This window comes from Sorex fumeus, unplaced genomic scaffold, assembly GCF_029834395.1.
Source record: "Sorex fumeus unplaced genomic scaffold, SorFum_2.1 ptg000061l, whole genome shotgun sequence".
Taxonomy (NCBI): Eukaryota; Metazoa; Chordata; class Mammalia; order Eulipotyphla; family Soricidae; genus Sorex; species Sorex fumeus.
This window is the reverse complement of record NW_026606118.1, coordinates 35041365-35057340: the sequence shown is the minus strand read 5'-3', so window position 1 is coordinate 35057340 and position 15976 is coordinate 35041365. Positions and strand designations below refer to the sequence as shown.

General features: G+C 39.2%; 1 protein-coding gene across 22 annotated transcripts in view; it reads right to left on the bottom strand.

Moving 5' to 3' along the window:
* EPB41L2 (erythrocyte membrane protein band 4.1 like 2) overlaps positions 1–15976 on the bottom strand; it is a 231072-nt gene that overhangs the window by 12771 nt on the left and 202325 nt on the right. For 4 of the 22 annotated variants that reach the window (XM_056126397.1, XM_056126399.1, XM_056126403.1 and 1 more), the window contains 6 exons: positions 12601–12768; positions 10164–10217; positions 9355–9921; positions 7276–7398; positions 5335–5433; positions 3802–3882 (listed from right to left, as the gene is read on the bottom strand). In XM_056126397.1, coding sequence (XP_055982372.1) covers positions 3802–3882; positions 5335–5433; positions 7276–7398; positions 9355–9921; positions 10164–10217; positions 12601–12768 — 1092 coding nt within the window. Of the gene's footprint in view, positions 1–281; positions 429–3801; positions 3883–5334; positions 5434–7275; positions 7399–9354; positions 9922–10163; positions 10218–12600; positions 12769–15976 lie in introns of those variants that run through there. The other 18 variants (XM_056126404.1, XM_056126407.1, XM_056126409.1 and 15 more) reach the window with 14 other exon arrangements.

Below are 15976 nucleotides of genomic sequence, written 5' to 3'. Positions count from 1 at the left end.
GGCAATTGAGTACTTGGAAAATGCAGTGCTTTTTCTGCACACTGCTCTCTCAAGTCCTAAGGGGAAATGGCATTTCTTGTTTGCACTATTTATGCCCACTGGAAAATTACTGAATGAAACTAAGACTCGATTCACCAAAAAAAAAAAGGGGGGGGGAGGGTTGGGTGGAGGGGAAACAAAAACAACAATTGTTTTATATGCAGGAAACATTTTCTACAGGAGCTCGAAGACACACTGGAGTGTTAAAGTTTTTCACTAGCAGACCAACTCTGGTGACCAACCTGTACCAGGACAAAAGAGAATTCAGACAGGATCCCAGCCACCAATCTGAGCAGAAGCAAGTGGGGGGAGCAGGAAGGATGGCAAGCAGGAGTCAGGAAGGGAGAAAAGCAGGAGCCTTACTCTCAGAGAAGGGCGTCTTGTATGAACTGCAACACAAATGGGAAAGCGTGATAAAGTGCAACAGGCGCAGCTCTAAAGTACGTGTGTGCATGCACGTGTGTATGTTCGAACAGGCTCAGAGGTAGAAATTTGGCATGTGACAGGTCTCACGCAGTGAAACTGGAAATGGGCAAGTTATGATGGGAGTGCATGTTCATCACGGAGATCTGCCTACATTAAACCAGCGCAACTGCTAAGGAGTAAATGTAATGATGCCCAAGGGGAGGTGGCCCACATAAAACATAGTTTAATTAGCAGAAAACTAGGCAAATCAGAAACTGCCATAATCATCGTCGAGCACATCTGAAATTAATTTGCCATCAGTTCCTCCTTTAGTTCCATAATAAGTACATGAAATGAAATACTATAAAATGTTAATGTATTTAGGCAACAATTAAGATTGTGGAAAAATTATTGCACAGTAATAGCTATTTCTTGATACCTGTGGTAGGGGTGGGTGGGGGAGGAGTAGTTCAAGGAATCCCTTACGCTCAGGTTCTTTATATAATGTAGCATAATATTTGCATATTAATGTACAGGCATCCAAATATATTCAATCATTTCTAGCTTTTTCATAATGCCAAATACAATGTAAATAGCTACGCAAATAATTGTTATTGTTTAAGGAATAATGGCAAGAAAAATTAGCATGTGCAAAGAACTGGCTTCACAGCTAAATCGAGAAGTTACTTTATTAGAAAGAAACATAAGACCTGAGCTGCAGTTCAATTGTACAGTATTTGCCTTGCATGTATCAGGCCTAGAGAGGAGGGAAGGAGGGAAAGACGGAGAACGGAGGAAAGAAAAAGGAAGGGAGGACAAAGGAACTGAGGGAAGGAAGGAAAAAAAGGAGGAAGGGAAGAAGAGGGAAGGGAAGGAAGGACAGAAGGAAGGACAGTAGGAAGGAAGAAAAGACAGTACGAAGGAAGGAAGGAAGGAAGGAAGGAAGGAAGGAAGGAAGGAAGGAAGGAAGGGAGGGAGGGAGGGAGGGAGGGAGGGAGGGAGGGAGGAAGAGAAGGAGAGAGGGAGGGAGGGAGGGAGGGAGGGAGGAAAGGAGGGAGGGAGGGAGGGAGGGAAGGAGGGAGGGAGGCCTAATGATCAAGTACAGTGTCTTTGTCTTTCCTCTTTCCCCTGTATGGAGCTGAGAGTATTCTAGAACATGGTCAAGTGCCTACAGGAAGTTTCTGTAAGAGCATGCCTCTCCAATTTTTATACCAAAAGAACAAAAAAATATAATTCTGTCTTTCACTATTATGTTTCCTTTAATGCATGTAAGGAACTGCAAGGCTTATCAGAGACATGAAAGCTTTTGGCAGGAGAGTGATTTCTCTCCTTTAATTTTCAACAACTCTGTCATCTCATTACAGCATTTAAGGTCAGAGTGAACTCACTGTGAGTTTCCAGTGAAAAAGCATACCCAAAGCCACAATTAAATGCACTCCAAAAAGCTGATGCCATCTAATAATTAAGCATGAGGAAGTCAAATCATTGTTCTCTTCACTTGGTCCTCTGCAGTCTCGGCTTACAATGGGCTTCATGAAGCACATCAGACAAATGAGCTGTGCGTTCTCATAGCATTAGTTCAAGTAAGAGCATCACTGTGATGCTTTTTTCTTTCAAGAATTAGGAGTCTGTGATTTTGGTACTCACATTTCAGGCTGTGATTTTAATGCTTTTCAAATGCAATACTAGTTACAGTTTCCAGGTAAAAAAGAAGACAAAAGACACTTAAAAAATAGGCACATAAAATGAAACCTTAACCTAAGTACATATAGAAAACCTGAGAGGTGAGTCAGAGAATAAAGCAGCAAAGTCCATCAGGGAGTGTGTAGTTTCTGCAACAGGAAATGGACATAAGGAAGCAACCACAGATCTGTGTCTTGCTGTCTGACACATCTGAGGTAAGCAGATGGGATTCTGTCTCTAAGAATCCAGTCTACTTGTCTGTCACATGTTTGGCCCATTGGTATGTCTTATTTTAAAGATGAGCCAATGTTTTAATACAATAATATTTTCCCCACTTAGATACTTCTAAAATCAGTCTTCTTTTCTATCCTTTAAATAATCTTTATGCTGGTCATTACACCTATTGTAACCAAAGGACAAAAAAACAGAAAACTTTTTTAAAAAGAGCAAGGCAAGTCAAGAGCCCAGGTTTAGTGGAGAAAAGAGATGGATAAAATAGTGATGGAGAACAGATCGTAGTTTTTACTTTCTATCAGATCAACCATGATAGAAATTTATACGTACTTGTTGAGGGAGAGACCCAGAAAATAAAAATAACAGTTCACTCTTCTGAGGTTAGGGAAACTCAATGAACAGTTATGTGTCTCTTAAAGGTTAGAATATATCCAGGGTAATGACTAAAGGTGCTTTTGTTATGTGAAAAGCAGAATACTTGCCATTGGGTTTAATCATGCAAATCTAGGTGGGATCAGTCTACTATACACCTAGGCGATATAGTCGAGTTTACTGGGACATATGAAGACATATAAAGACCAGCGTACCTTCAGGAAATTGAAAATCTGTAATTCCCTCAGTGGTAATGAGGTGCACATATTACTAACCTACTAGGACTCTCTTTTGCTATGTCAAAAATACAGGCAGAGCAACATTTCATTACTAAAATATTATTTCATGTTTTTTAAAAATAGAGAAAGACTCTTTATGAGGAGAAAATCTGTTTCTCTTTGGTTATATACAGTGAAACTTTCTTAAGAAATTCTGCTCTTGGAAATTCTCTTTCCTGAGTACAACAGTGTTCAATGCTGGGTTCCAGCTCCCAGGTGAGACAGTCAACAGAACATCTCCCCTTTCCATTTCTTCAAGCAGTGTTAAAAGGAAAATAGTGTAAAAATGACCTTATTTAAAGCAGAGTTGAAATCACACAGAAAGAACCCAAATAAAAATTCTCATGATCACTTGGGACTGCAGTCTAGAATCAAAATCTTTCAGAAGTTTCCAGAAATTCGACTTCTCACTGGCTTTTTTAAAGCAAGAATCTATTCGACCTAACTTTATAGTGGAAGCATATTTTGTTAAAACAATCTTCTTCCTGAATACATACAAATTTTTATTTGGTTAAGCGATCTAAAATTATCTTTCTCCACGTTATAAATAATAATGGGGGAAATATTTAGAGGTAAACAATATAACTTTCTTTAATGCTATTAAAAAATATTACCTGATAAGTTCTTAATGAGGATTCAAGGATAGGGTGGCCAAACAGACAAGTGAGATTTGGGCACTGAAGTATCTTTTGCCATGCTTAAGAGGTGGACTTGTCCAGCTTGACATAAGATATAACACAATGACAAAAGATCACTCACTTTTTTCAAAACCACAAGTTAAGGTCTTTACCTCGTCATGATCAATATCTGCATCTCCTGTGATCACGATGCGTTTCTCAATTCTTGTTTCAGATATTCCACCTTTCACAGTCTAAAGGTCACAAGAAAAGGAGGGAATAGCAGTCACTAAAGAAGTTTTACACATAGATAAGATGGAGGACACCTGGGTTTTCTGGACCATCCTAAGGCAATGCAGAGTTAAAGTGGGGAAGATGGATGATCTATGTCACACTTAGTAGAGAACCCTAGCGTTAAATCTGTAGCATCCAGACGAACCCTTAACTGAAAGCAACACTAAAATTAATTTATAAAAATTCAGGTAGGATTAAGTGGGGACAGATGCCATTTAATTCAAATAGTTCCACTGGAACATTCATTAGATATTTTCTGAAATTCTTTCCTCTAGTTGGTCAGAGAAGAAGGGAGGTAAGAAGCGATTTTTTGGGATTATGTAATTAACAAATTCTAACAATTTAGGTAAAGAGATGAAGTTTGGGAAATGGCTTGATATTATAGTTTTGACAGCTTAATTCTTGTCAAATAAAACCATTTGATGATTTGGCTGTTCAAAGGTTGTATATGGGGACCTGAGGGCAGGAGTACTTTGGCAACTGTCACAGCTACTGGCTTAGAATAACAGGACAGAGCCTGGTGTACAGTAAAGGCTGGTGAGGTCACCATGCTATGACATCCAAAATCCAATGGGCAGTGCCACACAGCTCTGAGAAAGCATAAACCCAACTTTCCTAACATGGACAAATTTACAAACCAAGTATCTGACACACTAATGGGGTGGGTGTGAGGGCAATGGGCATATCACAAGCCTTAATAACTATAGGTACACTTTAAAATGAACACCAATACCAATTTCTATGTGGCATTTTTTAACTTACAAAGTTTCTCTTGAAATATAAGACAAGGAAGGTATAGGGGATATACATTTAAGACCTTGGAGCACTAAACAAATGTGAAGCAAAGGAAATGTTGTAAAATAAATCTGGGGTTTGAAATTGGATTAGACTACCAGAACACGTCAAAATCACCCAGAGGACTTTATAAATAGTCACAGGATTTCTGCAGATCTGCAGTAAGGTCACAATATTCAAACTTGTCTAATAAGGTTTTGGGGAAATACTGCTGTTGGGGGGTCCAGAGACCAACTTTGAGAATCACTGGTCATCTGCTGTTAAATATTTAAAGAATGATGTGGAAAAATGCTCTATGTCAACCTATGAATCAACTGGGGGTTTGGGGGAGGGGATAACATTTTGATGTGAAAATTCTAAACGATGTTCTTTCTTTCTGCTCATCTTAAGTATAGACTACTCATAGCATATTTTTACCCCCTTGTACTTTACAAAATCATAATTTGGCTTAGATGAATTTGTCAGTAGAGCTAGTTTCTTGGATACTTTAAATGAAGGCATTTTTATTTCACCGGCACTGACTGTGTATTACTTTGAAGTGTGTCCAAAAACAAAGAAAATTCAGAAAAGATCCAAAGTCCCATCCTCTCCCTAAGCATTCCCCTGGGTTGCTTTACCTTGGTGATGTGTGTGGTTGTTGTTGTCGACACGGAGTCAGATGTGATGGTTTGTGCGGTCAGTAACGTGCCCGAGTCACCACCAGCCCCGCCATCAACCTTTGGACAATTGAGGAAAAAGAACAAAGCAATGCTTAACTTCCATTATGTTGTCAAGAAGACCCCACTCCCCAGTGAAATGCTTCGTCAAAACTATGCAGTTTGCAGAAGGTGCTATCTGCCTATCCTTTGCATGTTTGCAGTGATAACTGACCAGGAGACTGGCTGCTATTTAAAAAGAGTGAAATCTAAAGGCTAATAAACGCATATAGAGAAGCAACCCCAGAAGGAGAGACTAAAAACAGGAAGGAGGAGAGATGGTGGAATTGAAAGTCAACTATAGCATTATGAGAATACGATGAATAACTCTTCACAAAACTAAAGAAATCAAGAGACAGAGGCGTTTCCACAGTGGCCAGATGTGCCGCGTTTGCTGTTTTTTGTTTGTGGTTTGCTCTGTTCTGTTCTGTTTTTTAAAGCACAGGTGGGTAAAAATAGGTACATATTTTCCTCAGAATACTAAGCAATGAAACCTGATGAGGATTAACTGAAGGTCAACTTGGTTATTTGCTTTTCTCTAGCAGATTTTTTTTTAAAATACCATATTGTTGTAGTAACTTCTGTGCAGTGAGCAGTTACCTGGGTACATTTTATTTCATTACACGTGTATACATATACTCTATATGTCTCATTCAGAAATCCCATGAATATATATAAATAAAATCTGACTTACTTGGTTTTATAACTAAATAAGGAAGAAAGGTCTAGATATTAACAGGGGGAAAAAAATGAAGCAAACCAAGAGTGTAATAGTTTGTGTTCAGATCACCAAACATTTTACCTCCTGTTTTTCTGGCACGAAAAACAAAAATATATCCAGAGACTTTCTGACTTTAAATTAAGTATTAAGTGGACATTTCTGTCAGGCTTAGGTCAGGAACATCTCTTCACACGTGCACTTATTATATATAGTACAGACACACTAATAAGAAATGTCACTACTAATAAGAAATATATCCTGCTTATATTGAATCTGTGCACATACATGTAAGCATATTTACAATAATTTTGAGGGACATTTCACACATACAATGAACTTTTTAAAGTAATATTTTGGTAGGCCAGTAATTAGTCCTCTACTGCAGTACAATTCTACCTAAGGACAGAACATTTCTCAGTTGAGAAAAGAGCTGTACACATTTCTAAACCTAAATTTTATTTTGGAACAATGGGTACTCTTATTACTCTTAACAACAAAAAAACCAACCCTTTATCTTTTTTTCTTTTTACTCTTAAGTTTATACATCCTGGTACCTATTTCAAATATTTACAAACCCATGTCTGAATAACTAAAATTAAACACACAAATCTAGTATTTAAACACTTAGTATCACATGGATAAGAAGATAACAACCATGCATCTTAATAAAATCATCCCACATGAAGGAGAAGCACAATTGTATATGTGTGCTTAAATACCATATTGTTGTGCAGTTGTAAGAGTTCATCAGGTCTGTCTTCATGGAATTTGGGAGGGTGGGAAGACTCAATTCTACTAATCCACAATGGTACCAGATCTGATAAAGTGTGCAAGATACACCTCTGGGTGTATCAAGCCAGAAATGACTTATGACAATATGGACAAGATTGATACTGCCTGTCCTAAACTATTCAAGCACATGCTTCTCCTTAGAATTACTGGGTCATCAATTTGATGGTAGCTCTGTCTCAATCTAAGCAGCAGCATAGCCAGTTATGCTGTTGTTGAAATCGTTATACATGAAGTAGAATTATGGAAAGCCCTGCCAAAGCCAAGGTGAACTAGAAGAAGAGGATGCAAACAGAAATAGATGGAATAAGAAAGAACTCGAAGAGTCCAAGTCTAGAGCATTTTTTTTGTACCTGTGGAGACTCATAAGTGATGGTTTTGGTCTCAGTTTGGACAATAGGGACTTCCTTGGTGGAGATTTCTGTCCTTTGTGAGGTATCAGAAATTGTTACCATCTCTGTTTTTACCACTGGTGGCTGAGGTGGAAAAGGAAGGGAAAAATAAATTCTAGAGGTGATGGGGTAAATGCTTCATGGAGCCTTCAAGAATAATTTAAGAAATCTATCCAAACACACACTCATGCACAAAGGAGAATAAAGAAGTCTAAGAGAAAAAGACACAAAAGAAAAATGCCTTCCTTCAAATAGCATATACGTATATATGCATACAAAGAAAAAGCTAGGGCAGCTTTCCTTATATTATGCTATGCTTCTGGTGGGAATTTACATGATGACCTGCCCTTTTTTCTGCAGCTTAAATAACCACAAAGTTTGTGCAAAGGCTCACTGCCTTTCATTGACATCAGGCAGGCTAATATTTGTTCTTTGCCTCAAAATGCTTTTCTACCCTATTGTAAAGGGAAGAGTACCTTCAAATTTGAACATTTCCAAGTTATATGACTGTAATAAAAATTGTAATTTTTTTGTATCACTGAAGTTAAATGTTGTTAGAATTACTCTACCAACATTACAATCATGCTTTGGACAACTTAAAACATTAATCAGCTCCATGGTCCCTGAGTATTGTAGTCTGCTGAATATGTATATATGCATATTTAATAAAATGCCAGACTAAAACACTACTAAAATCCTACAGTACTTTATTTTGGGGGGAGGTTTGGGCCACACTCGTTGGTGCTCAGGGATTATTCTTGGCTCTGTGGTCAGAGGTCACTATTTGCAGTGTTCAGACCATTATAGGATGCCAGGGATCAAACCTGGACTGGTCATGTGCAAAGCAAGCACCCTACTTCTATACTATTTCTCTGCTTCCAATATGGTACTTTCTTTGAGAGAAAATGCCTCTGTATACAAATTCAAAGAAGGATAACCACATCTTAAATGCAGAAACTGGTTCAGAGTGTTCAAAGACTCTTAAAACATACCTTCTCTGGAGTGAAATGGTTCAAGGGTAACAACTAAAATACAGTTAACTATTTCAATAAAATCGCTTCAAGATTTTCTAGTCCTTCAAAGGGATACAGATACTCCTTGCACTGCGACCTTTAATTTTAGAATCAAGAAATATTCACATGGATGTTTGTAAACCTTTCTCAGCGTAACTTTAACTTAATTTAGACAGTGCACTCAGGGACCAAGACACTCTCTCAGAGGAGAGTGGACGCTTTGTGTTACAAGGAGAAAAAATAAAGGATTCATTCCCCAAGTAGGTAATTCACAAAACCTAAAACCAGTTTGCAAATAATCCACAATTAATGGTAGGGAAGAATCAGAGGAGACAGGAATCCTCCTGTTCGCCAGTTTAGTGCCTGGTTTCCTCAAAGGGAAGAGAAGGCTCTTACCCAGCCCCTACAATGCCTAGAATCTAAACACAGAAATCACTGTGGTATTCAAGAAATACTGTTGTCATCACACTGCCAGATGCTGAATTCAGAGCACTGTGGTAATCAGAGTCTGCTGCCATTTAAAAAAGTCTCAAGCTGGGGGGAGAGAGAGAGAGAGAGAGAGAGAGAGAGAGAGAGAGAGAGAGAGAGAATGAAAGAGCCAGAGACTCAAACACAATCACAGACACACTCGCAGTGACCATTCTTCAACACTGCGCATACAATTTTCGGATGAAGCCCAACCAAAAAAGGCAGGAAGTATTAGGCAGGAGTGCAACCAAGGGAGAACAGCCGAAGACAGCCAAAACATGCAAAGGAAAACTCAAATGTGAAATGAGAAGAAATACAACAAACGGTGTAGCTGCTGCAGCAAAGTCTGCTCTACCCGGTGATCCAGTTGGGAGAAGAAGCTAGAGACCAGGAACGGAGCTGGCAGAAGAATCGACAAAGCAACGCGGTCCCGTCCTCCCCTCTGCCAGAGGCCAACACCAGAATCAAGTTGAAAAGGCCGCAGGAGAGATCAGGAGGACAGGAGAAGAAGAAAGGCAGGTGCTCTCCACCTGAGAAACAGTTCCAGATGCCCATTTACCTCGGAACAACAAATAATCTCTGGCAAAACATCAATGTCAACATGAGCCACCTCTCCGTTAACTTTATGTTGCTCCTCCTCTGTTTCTTCGCTCATGTCTTGCTTAATAGTGCCTTCGTTTACACTCTTCTCAGCAGGCATCGTGGGCTCCCCTACATTTTCCTGGGTCACTGTGTCTACTGTGATTACACTGGCCCCTGCTTGTTTGCCTGGGCTGGCTTCTGGCACTGCTTCCTCCCTCTCTACTACCTTGGCTGCTCGGCCGGCTTCTTCCTCCACCTCTTCCTCCTCCTCCTCCTGCTCTTCCCTTATGGTGCCCTCGGTGACTCGGTGGTGGGGCCGGTACTCTCCCACATCTTCCTCCTCGCTCTCACTGCTGCTGCTGCTGCTCTCAGAAGACAGGGAGGTGGAGTCTTTCTGTGTCAGAGGCTCCACCTTAGGCATCTCCCCAGGACCACTCCCAGGTGATAGCTCTTTACCGTTCATTTCTTCTGTGATTACTCTTTCGTCTTTCCCAACCTCTGCCTGCTGCTTCTCCTCCACTACATTCAGAGTCTCATGTGAACTCTGTGCAAAAACAAACAAACAAACAAAACAAAAATGGACGAGGGAAAAAACAAAACAAAAAAAATACGTGAATAGATTTAAAAAAAAACAAACGATGAAAGAACCAAGATTAACTGATGGTGGGCTCATGTCATGGAGGAACACACAGATGGTTATGACGGCTGACTGAAAGGAAAGCGGGGCCAACGGGAGGGGTGGTGAGACATGTCAAGCAGTGGTGTGAACACGGAAAAGGGGAGAACCTTGACAGCATCACTGGCTCCAGCGCAAGGCCCTTCGGATTCGGGAGCGCGTCTCTGCGAAACAAAAAGCAACCAAGGACACAAAATCAATACGGTTTTACCGCAACACCCATGGAAACAAACATCTGACACGGCAAGGACAGGAGAGCAAGAGCCAACAGCTACGAAAAACCTTTGTTTGTGGTCACATAAAGGACACCCAAGACAAACGCGCTTTTAAAAGTTACAAAAGGAAAAATAAAGTCACCAGCATTCTCCCAGGGAAAAATCATACTTTTATTGTAGTCATAACTATAAGTGCCACTGAGCTGAAAATGGTGGGGGGGCGGGGGGAGGGTGCAAAAATGGAATTCTACCAACATTTAGTGGCTCAAGTTTTAAGATGTTTAAATCCAATTCCACAAAGTTTTGAATTTTGTCAGATAACAAAGCCTAACTGAAAACCCTGATTCCCAAATGAATACAGGATTCATGAAATGGAACATCTTTTTTTTTTTTGGTTGGCTCATTTAAAAAAACAACAAAAAAGCTCAGCTTTTTTACTGGCCAACATATAGTTTTCTCAGAAAGTAATAGAAAAACGTATCGTTTCAGAAATGCTTATAAACATCCCAAACTGTGTAAGAGATTAGCGAAAGGGATACGATCAAATTCAGGAGGGTGTCAATGATAGCTCCAAGACTTCTCTTTAGAATTTTGTTTCTTGGGGCTGGGGCGATAGCACAGCGGGTAGGGCATTTGCCTTGCACGCGGCCGACCCGAATTTGATTCCCAGCATCCCATATGGTCCCCTGAGCACCGCCAGGGGTAATTCCTGAGTGCAGAGCCAGGAGTAACCCCTGAGCATTGCCGGGTGTGACCCAAAATGAAAAAATAATAAAAAAAAAAGTTTCTCCACTAGCATCTCTGAACACTGAAATGAAATCAAATATGTATTTGAGATGTTCTCTTGCACCCTGCAGATACTATTTCTTGGGAGTAAGTCTGATAAAGTAGTGTAGTCCTTAAAATGTTAAATGAAAATCTAGTGAACACAAATCTCTTATAGTAATATAAACTGCTATGTTTGCAGTATTGGACAACAAGGACAGAAACTTTCTAAATTCATTTTTAAACTTTTAAAAATGGGGGTGAGGGCTTGGGTCACACCTGGCTGTGCTCAGGGTTCACTCCTGGCAGTGGTCAGGGAACTAAATGCAGTGTCCTGGATGGAACTGGGTAGACTTTGTGCAGGGTAAGTGGCTTCAACCCTGTACTATCTCTTGGCCTCCACTCCACCCAGAAGTTTGTTTTTTAAAACATACATACACTTTGCCCCAAATGTATAAGGAAGGCTCTTTTATAAAGATACGAGTAAAGTTTAGCCAACTTTCTGACATTTGGGTGGCATAAGATTAACTTAAAAATAATTCAGCTGTAAACAGTAGCGCCCCACCTCCACCCATTTATTCAAGAAAGCATTTCCATGAGGAATGGATAAGGGCACTGTGCCTCTGAACCTTCTGGGCAGAAATAAAACCCTGTGTGGTTGCCAAGACACTAAGTGGACCGGAGCTGTTACTACTACAATAGAGAGCAGATCTCCTGCTTATCTGCCCTACCAACCTCAGCAAGCAGGAGCAAAAGGTCCTACAAGGGCACTCTCCTTAGCAGCTCCTATCACCACGTACGCATATGTTCTCTCTGATCTGTATTATCTTAAAGGAATAGTAAGGGTAGGCTTTCATCACTGGAAACAACATGTCAATCATGTTACTGAGCCATCCTTTCCATTTTATTGAAATGTCAGAAATCTCAGATATTGAACTTGAAAAACTTGAATCTCTTCTGAAAAACAAGTTCCACTTAACAAGCTGGGTGGCTCCTTACAAATGACTTTATAATTAAAAATAGCCAGTGATCAGAAAATTTCTAAAGTTGTCATTTCATGCTTAGTCAGTATTCGCTAACTCAAACTGACTGAATGAGTTCTGCCTAACTTCAGGGAATCATTTAAAGAATGACTCATTTAAAAAAATAGTATTTCTCAAAGTACAGCAGGGACCTGAAATTTTTTCACATAAACAGAATTTGAGTAAGTCATCAGAAGATGTCTGAATGACATGGAAATGTAAACTTAATTCTTCAAAGCAAACTCAGCTTTTTTTTTTTAAATTGAGGTTTTCTTCTGCATTAAAAACTCAAGACTATAGCTTTAATGATAGATATGATTCTCTTATTTTAGGCATATATGAGAGAAGGGCCAAAAGAAACAGAAGAAACATTCAATCTGGATCATTTCCTCAAATCCAAATTTGGGCAACATCTCTTGAACATTTCTACCAGGACTTAATTTCACCATTGAGAGTACTGGAGGGACCCGGAACGACTATCCAGACACTGAAAATGGCTTTTCAGAAGTGGCTTTTAAAAACAGGGGAAACAAAGGAAAATGCACCTCAGGCAACTGTGAGAAGGGCCAGGAAGAAAGCTTTTCAGAAGGGGCATTAGAGCTCACAACAGTGCCCTCTGCTGTCCAACTGGTGGCTGAGGTGAAGGAGGCTTTCACGCTATCAGAAAAGCCCTTTTCACTAAACAAAAGTGATGTTATCTCCTCTTCTAGACTCTAGAGAGGTCAGAAAGGGAAGAGCAGAGAATTAACAATGAGTCAGAATAGACAGCAGTGACCTACTGAAAGAAAGGAAAGGTTATACAGGGAAAGAATTACATCACTGCACACACTGAAAGAAAAGCACAGATTCAGAAAGATTCAGCAGCCAGGCGTTATTTGGCGGTTTTCTTGAATGCCAGCTTCTCCCCAGGTCTGAGAATGTTTGATAGCTCTAACCTACAAAAAGCATCTAAAATGTCTTGGATGGTCACTTAAATTTAAACACCCGCTGAGCACAACCTACCCACCACCCATCAAATACTATTTCAGAAGTTCCTAAGGTAACTCTTCATCAAACCTGACCCCTGCAATGCTCATTCCTCTCCTGAAGCGAGTGGGTGACCTTGGCTTTCTGCTTCCCCTGGCCAATTCTGCCATCTGCGGTTCATGCAGTATTATGTGGTTTCTGCATAGCCTTCCATAACTATTCCAATTCCTGCAATCTCTTTCTGTATCTACACCACTTGAGCTGTCTAGGTAGCAAGTGTTCTTGCCTGGGGCAAGCTAAATATGCTGTGGAGTGAAGAGAGAGGGCCTTTCCTCTATCTATTTAAAGAAAAAAAAATTCTAAATAGGAAAACATGCAGAAGTGGAAACTCAGTAAGCACTGCACTGTAGCACTGTTGTCCATTTGTTCATTGATTTGCTCGAGCAGGCACCAGTAACGTCTTCATTGTGAGACTTGTTACTGTATTTGGCATATCGAATACACCACGGGGAGCGTGCCAGGCTCTGCTGTGCAGGCGGGATACTCTCGGTAGCTTGCTGCCGGGCTCTCTGAGAGGGATGGAGTAATCGAACCCAGGTTAATGTGTGCAAGGCAAACACCCTACCCGCTGTGCTATCGCTTCAGCCTTGAAACTCAGTAAGCGATATAAAAAATCAACTGTGCCGGAAAACATGGAGATACATTTAATCTTCTCCATTCTGGCCTGTAAATGAGGTCAAAATGGCAGTAATTTGTGTGAAAGAACAGGAAGAAAGCTGTGAACTGGCTCCAGGTGTGTGCAAGGTCAAGTGTAAAGAGCCACCATAAGCCTCCCCCTTATACTTGCTAGCGAACCCCACTGCTTAGAGACATGAGTGAATGACATTTCAAGGTGAGTGAATAAATGATACTTCCATAATGTCCCCGTAGGAAATTGTGTTAAAAACAGGGAGAGAAGGAATGAAGAGATGAAGTGCTTAAGCACTTGCACTGTTCATTCAGTAGAGAACAAAAGCTTTGAGGTTAATTCAGCTTAATTCAATCACCACAACTGCATCACCTCTACAGGTCAGATGGGAAAAAGATACTGTTTTCTCAGTAAGAGATCACTAGAGAGTTTAAATACACAGCCAACATTTGTCTGTTCAACAAAATATCTTCAAAAGTACTTTAGAAGTACAGTTAGGTATTTCTGCTAGATTTAATCACTTATATATGTTAAAGTGCATCCCAATTTTCCCAGCAAACTTTTATTTAGAAGTTGTGTTTACCATATAGTAATTTGCTTGTTAGAAACCAAACAATTTGGCCTCTGATTTTATACTGTAAATTCCTTTTTCAAACAGAAGCTTTTCAAAAATACTGAAGTGTATTGTAAATAAAAATTATTATTTTGATCTATAAAGAGCCAAAATACAGAAATTTAGGGAGTTTGTCAAATTATATTTATAATTTCTTCTATTACATTTCATTCAGGATAATATTACAATAATCAAGAAATCCTACAAATTTAGCAGCAAAATAAAAATGAAACAAAAATAGAAATATAAAAGACAGTATGTTGAAAGTTAAAATAATCCAGTCCATTTATTGAACTTACATTATTTCAACTAATAGTGATGCTATTAAGGGGGGAAAAAAAAAGACAACAGAGGGTGGGAAAATGCCTACCGGGTAAAAATGAATGTAATGATACAGTAATTCATAGGTATGAAAAATAAGCATATGCTTGTGTTTTGGAGAGAAAAAGAACAGAAAATAGACAAAACTCCATGTGCAGAAAAACCACTTAAAATTAACCATTGGTAATGTTTTAAGTTTTACGTAACTTCATTTTAATCTAACTTCCACAAGACATTTTCGTATTGAACATTACTAAACTATGAGCTCAAAAATAATAATTTTAAACACCAACAAAAATTTTAGTTTCCTACTCTAAACTGATCAAACTAATGCCACTGGACTTCCTTACAAAGGATAAATTTTCAAAACTACACATTAATTCAAAACATATGACATTACCATTATTTCACACATAGAGTGAAATTGGCTTTGGATTTCAGGCCAGCTTTTACGGTATGTAAATATGTCATTATGACGCTATCTTTATCAAATCTGGAACTACTTCATCTCAACTAGACCACAAATTCCTAAGACTTCATTTTGCCTCTTCCTCCACCCCACTCTATGTTGTCATTAATAGTTTATTAACAAAATCAAACTTTATGGGCAGTAACTTTCCTTATTACTGGTCACTGTTCTCATTCATATCTCTGAGGTTCACTACCCACCTTAAAGTTCTCCAATGGCCTTAACACAATGAGGTCACTCCTATGAAACAATTCTAAGCTGTTAATAAGGTCTTTAAAAGGACTAACAGATCCAATCTCCCTGACTTTTCCTAAGTCTTTCTCCTTTGTTCACTCCTTTCCTGCTTGAAGTTACTGCACTTATACTTCCTTACACATGAAAAAAATCCTCACCTGGACAGCTCCTTCTCATGACTAAGAAGATACCAAGTCAAATGTCTTCTATTCCTGATCACAATGGTAAAGCAGCCTTCCCAATTACCTTGCAACACAATATTTTAGTTTATCTTCTTAACACTTCTTAGTCTCAAAAATTTCTAATAGCTAATTTCTGTCTTCACTGTCTTTCTCCTGCACCAGACTATAAACATTCAAGTTACAGCAAATAAGTTTTAGAGTTGCTGACTAACCTTTAAGCCAGCTGCTAAGCAAAATCAGCAGAAAGAGTAAGAAGATAAAAGCAAGAGTTAACCTCCCTTAGTAATACCAGACATTTCAAATGAGAGAGAGAGAGAGAAAGAAAGAGAGAGATCTGATGGGCTGCTACGTCTAGCAAAAACCTTTTTCCAGTAAAGTACCTAAAACTGGAAATTAAAAAATTTCCAAATGTAATTCATGAACTACTAACCTATGCAACATACAATTT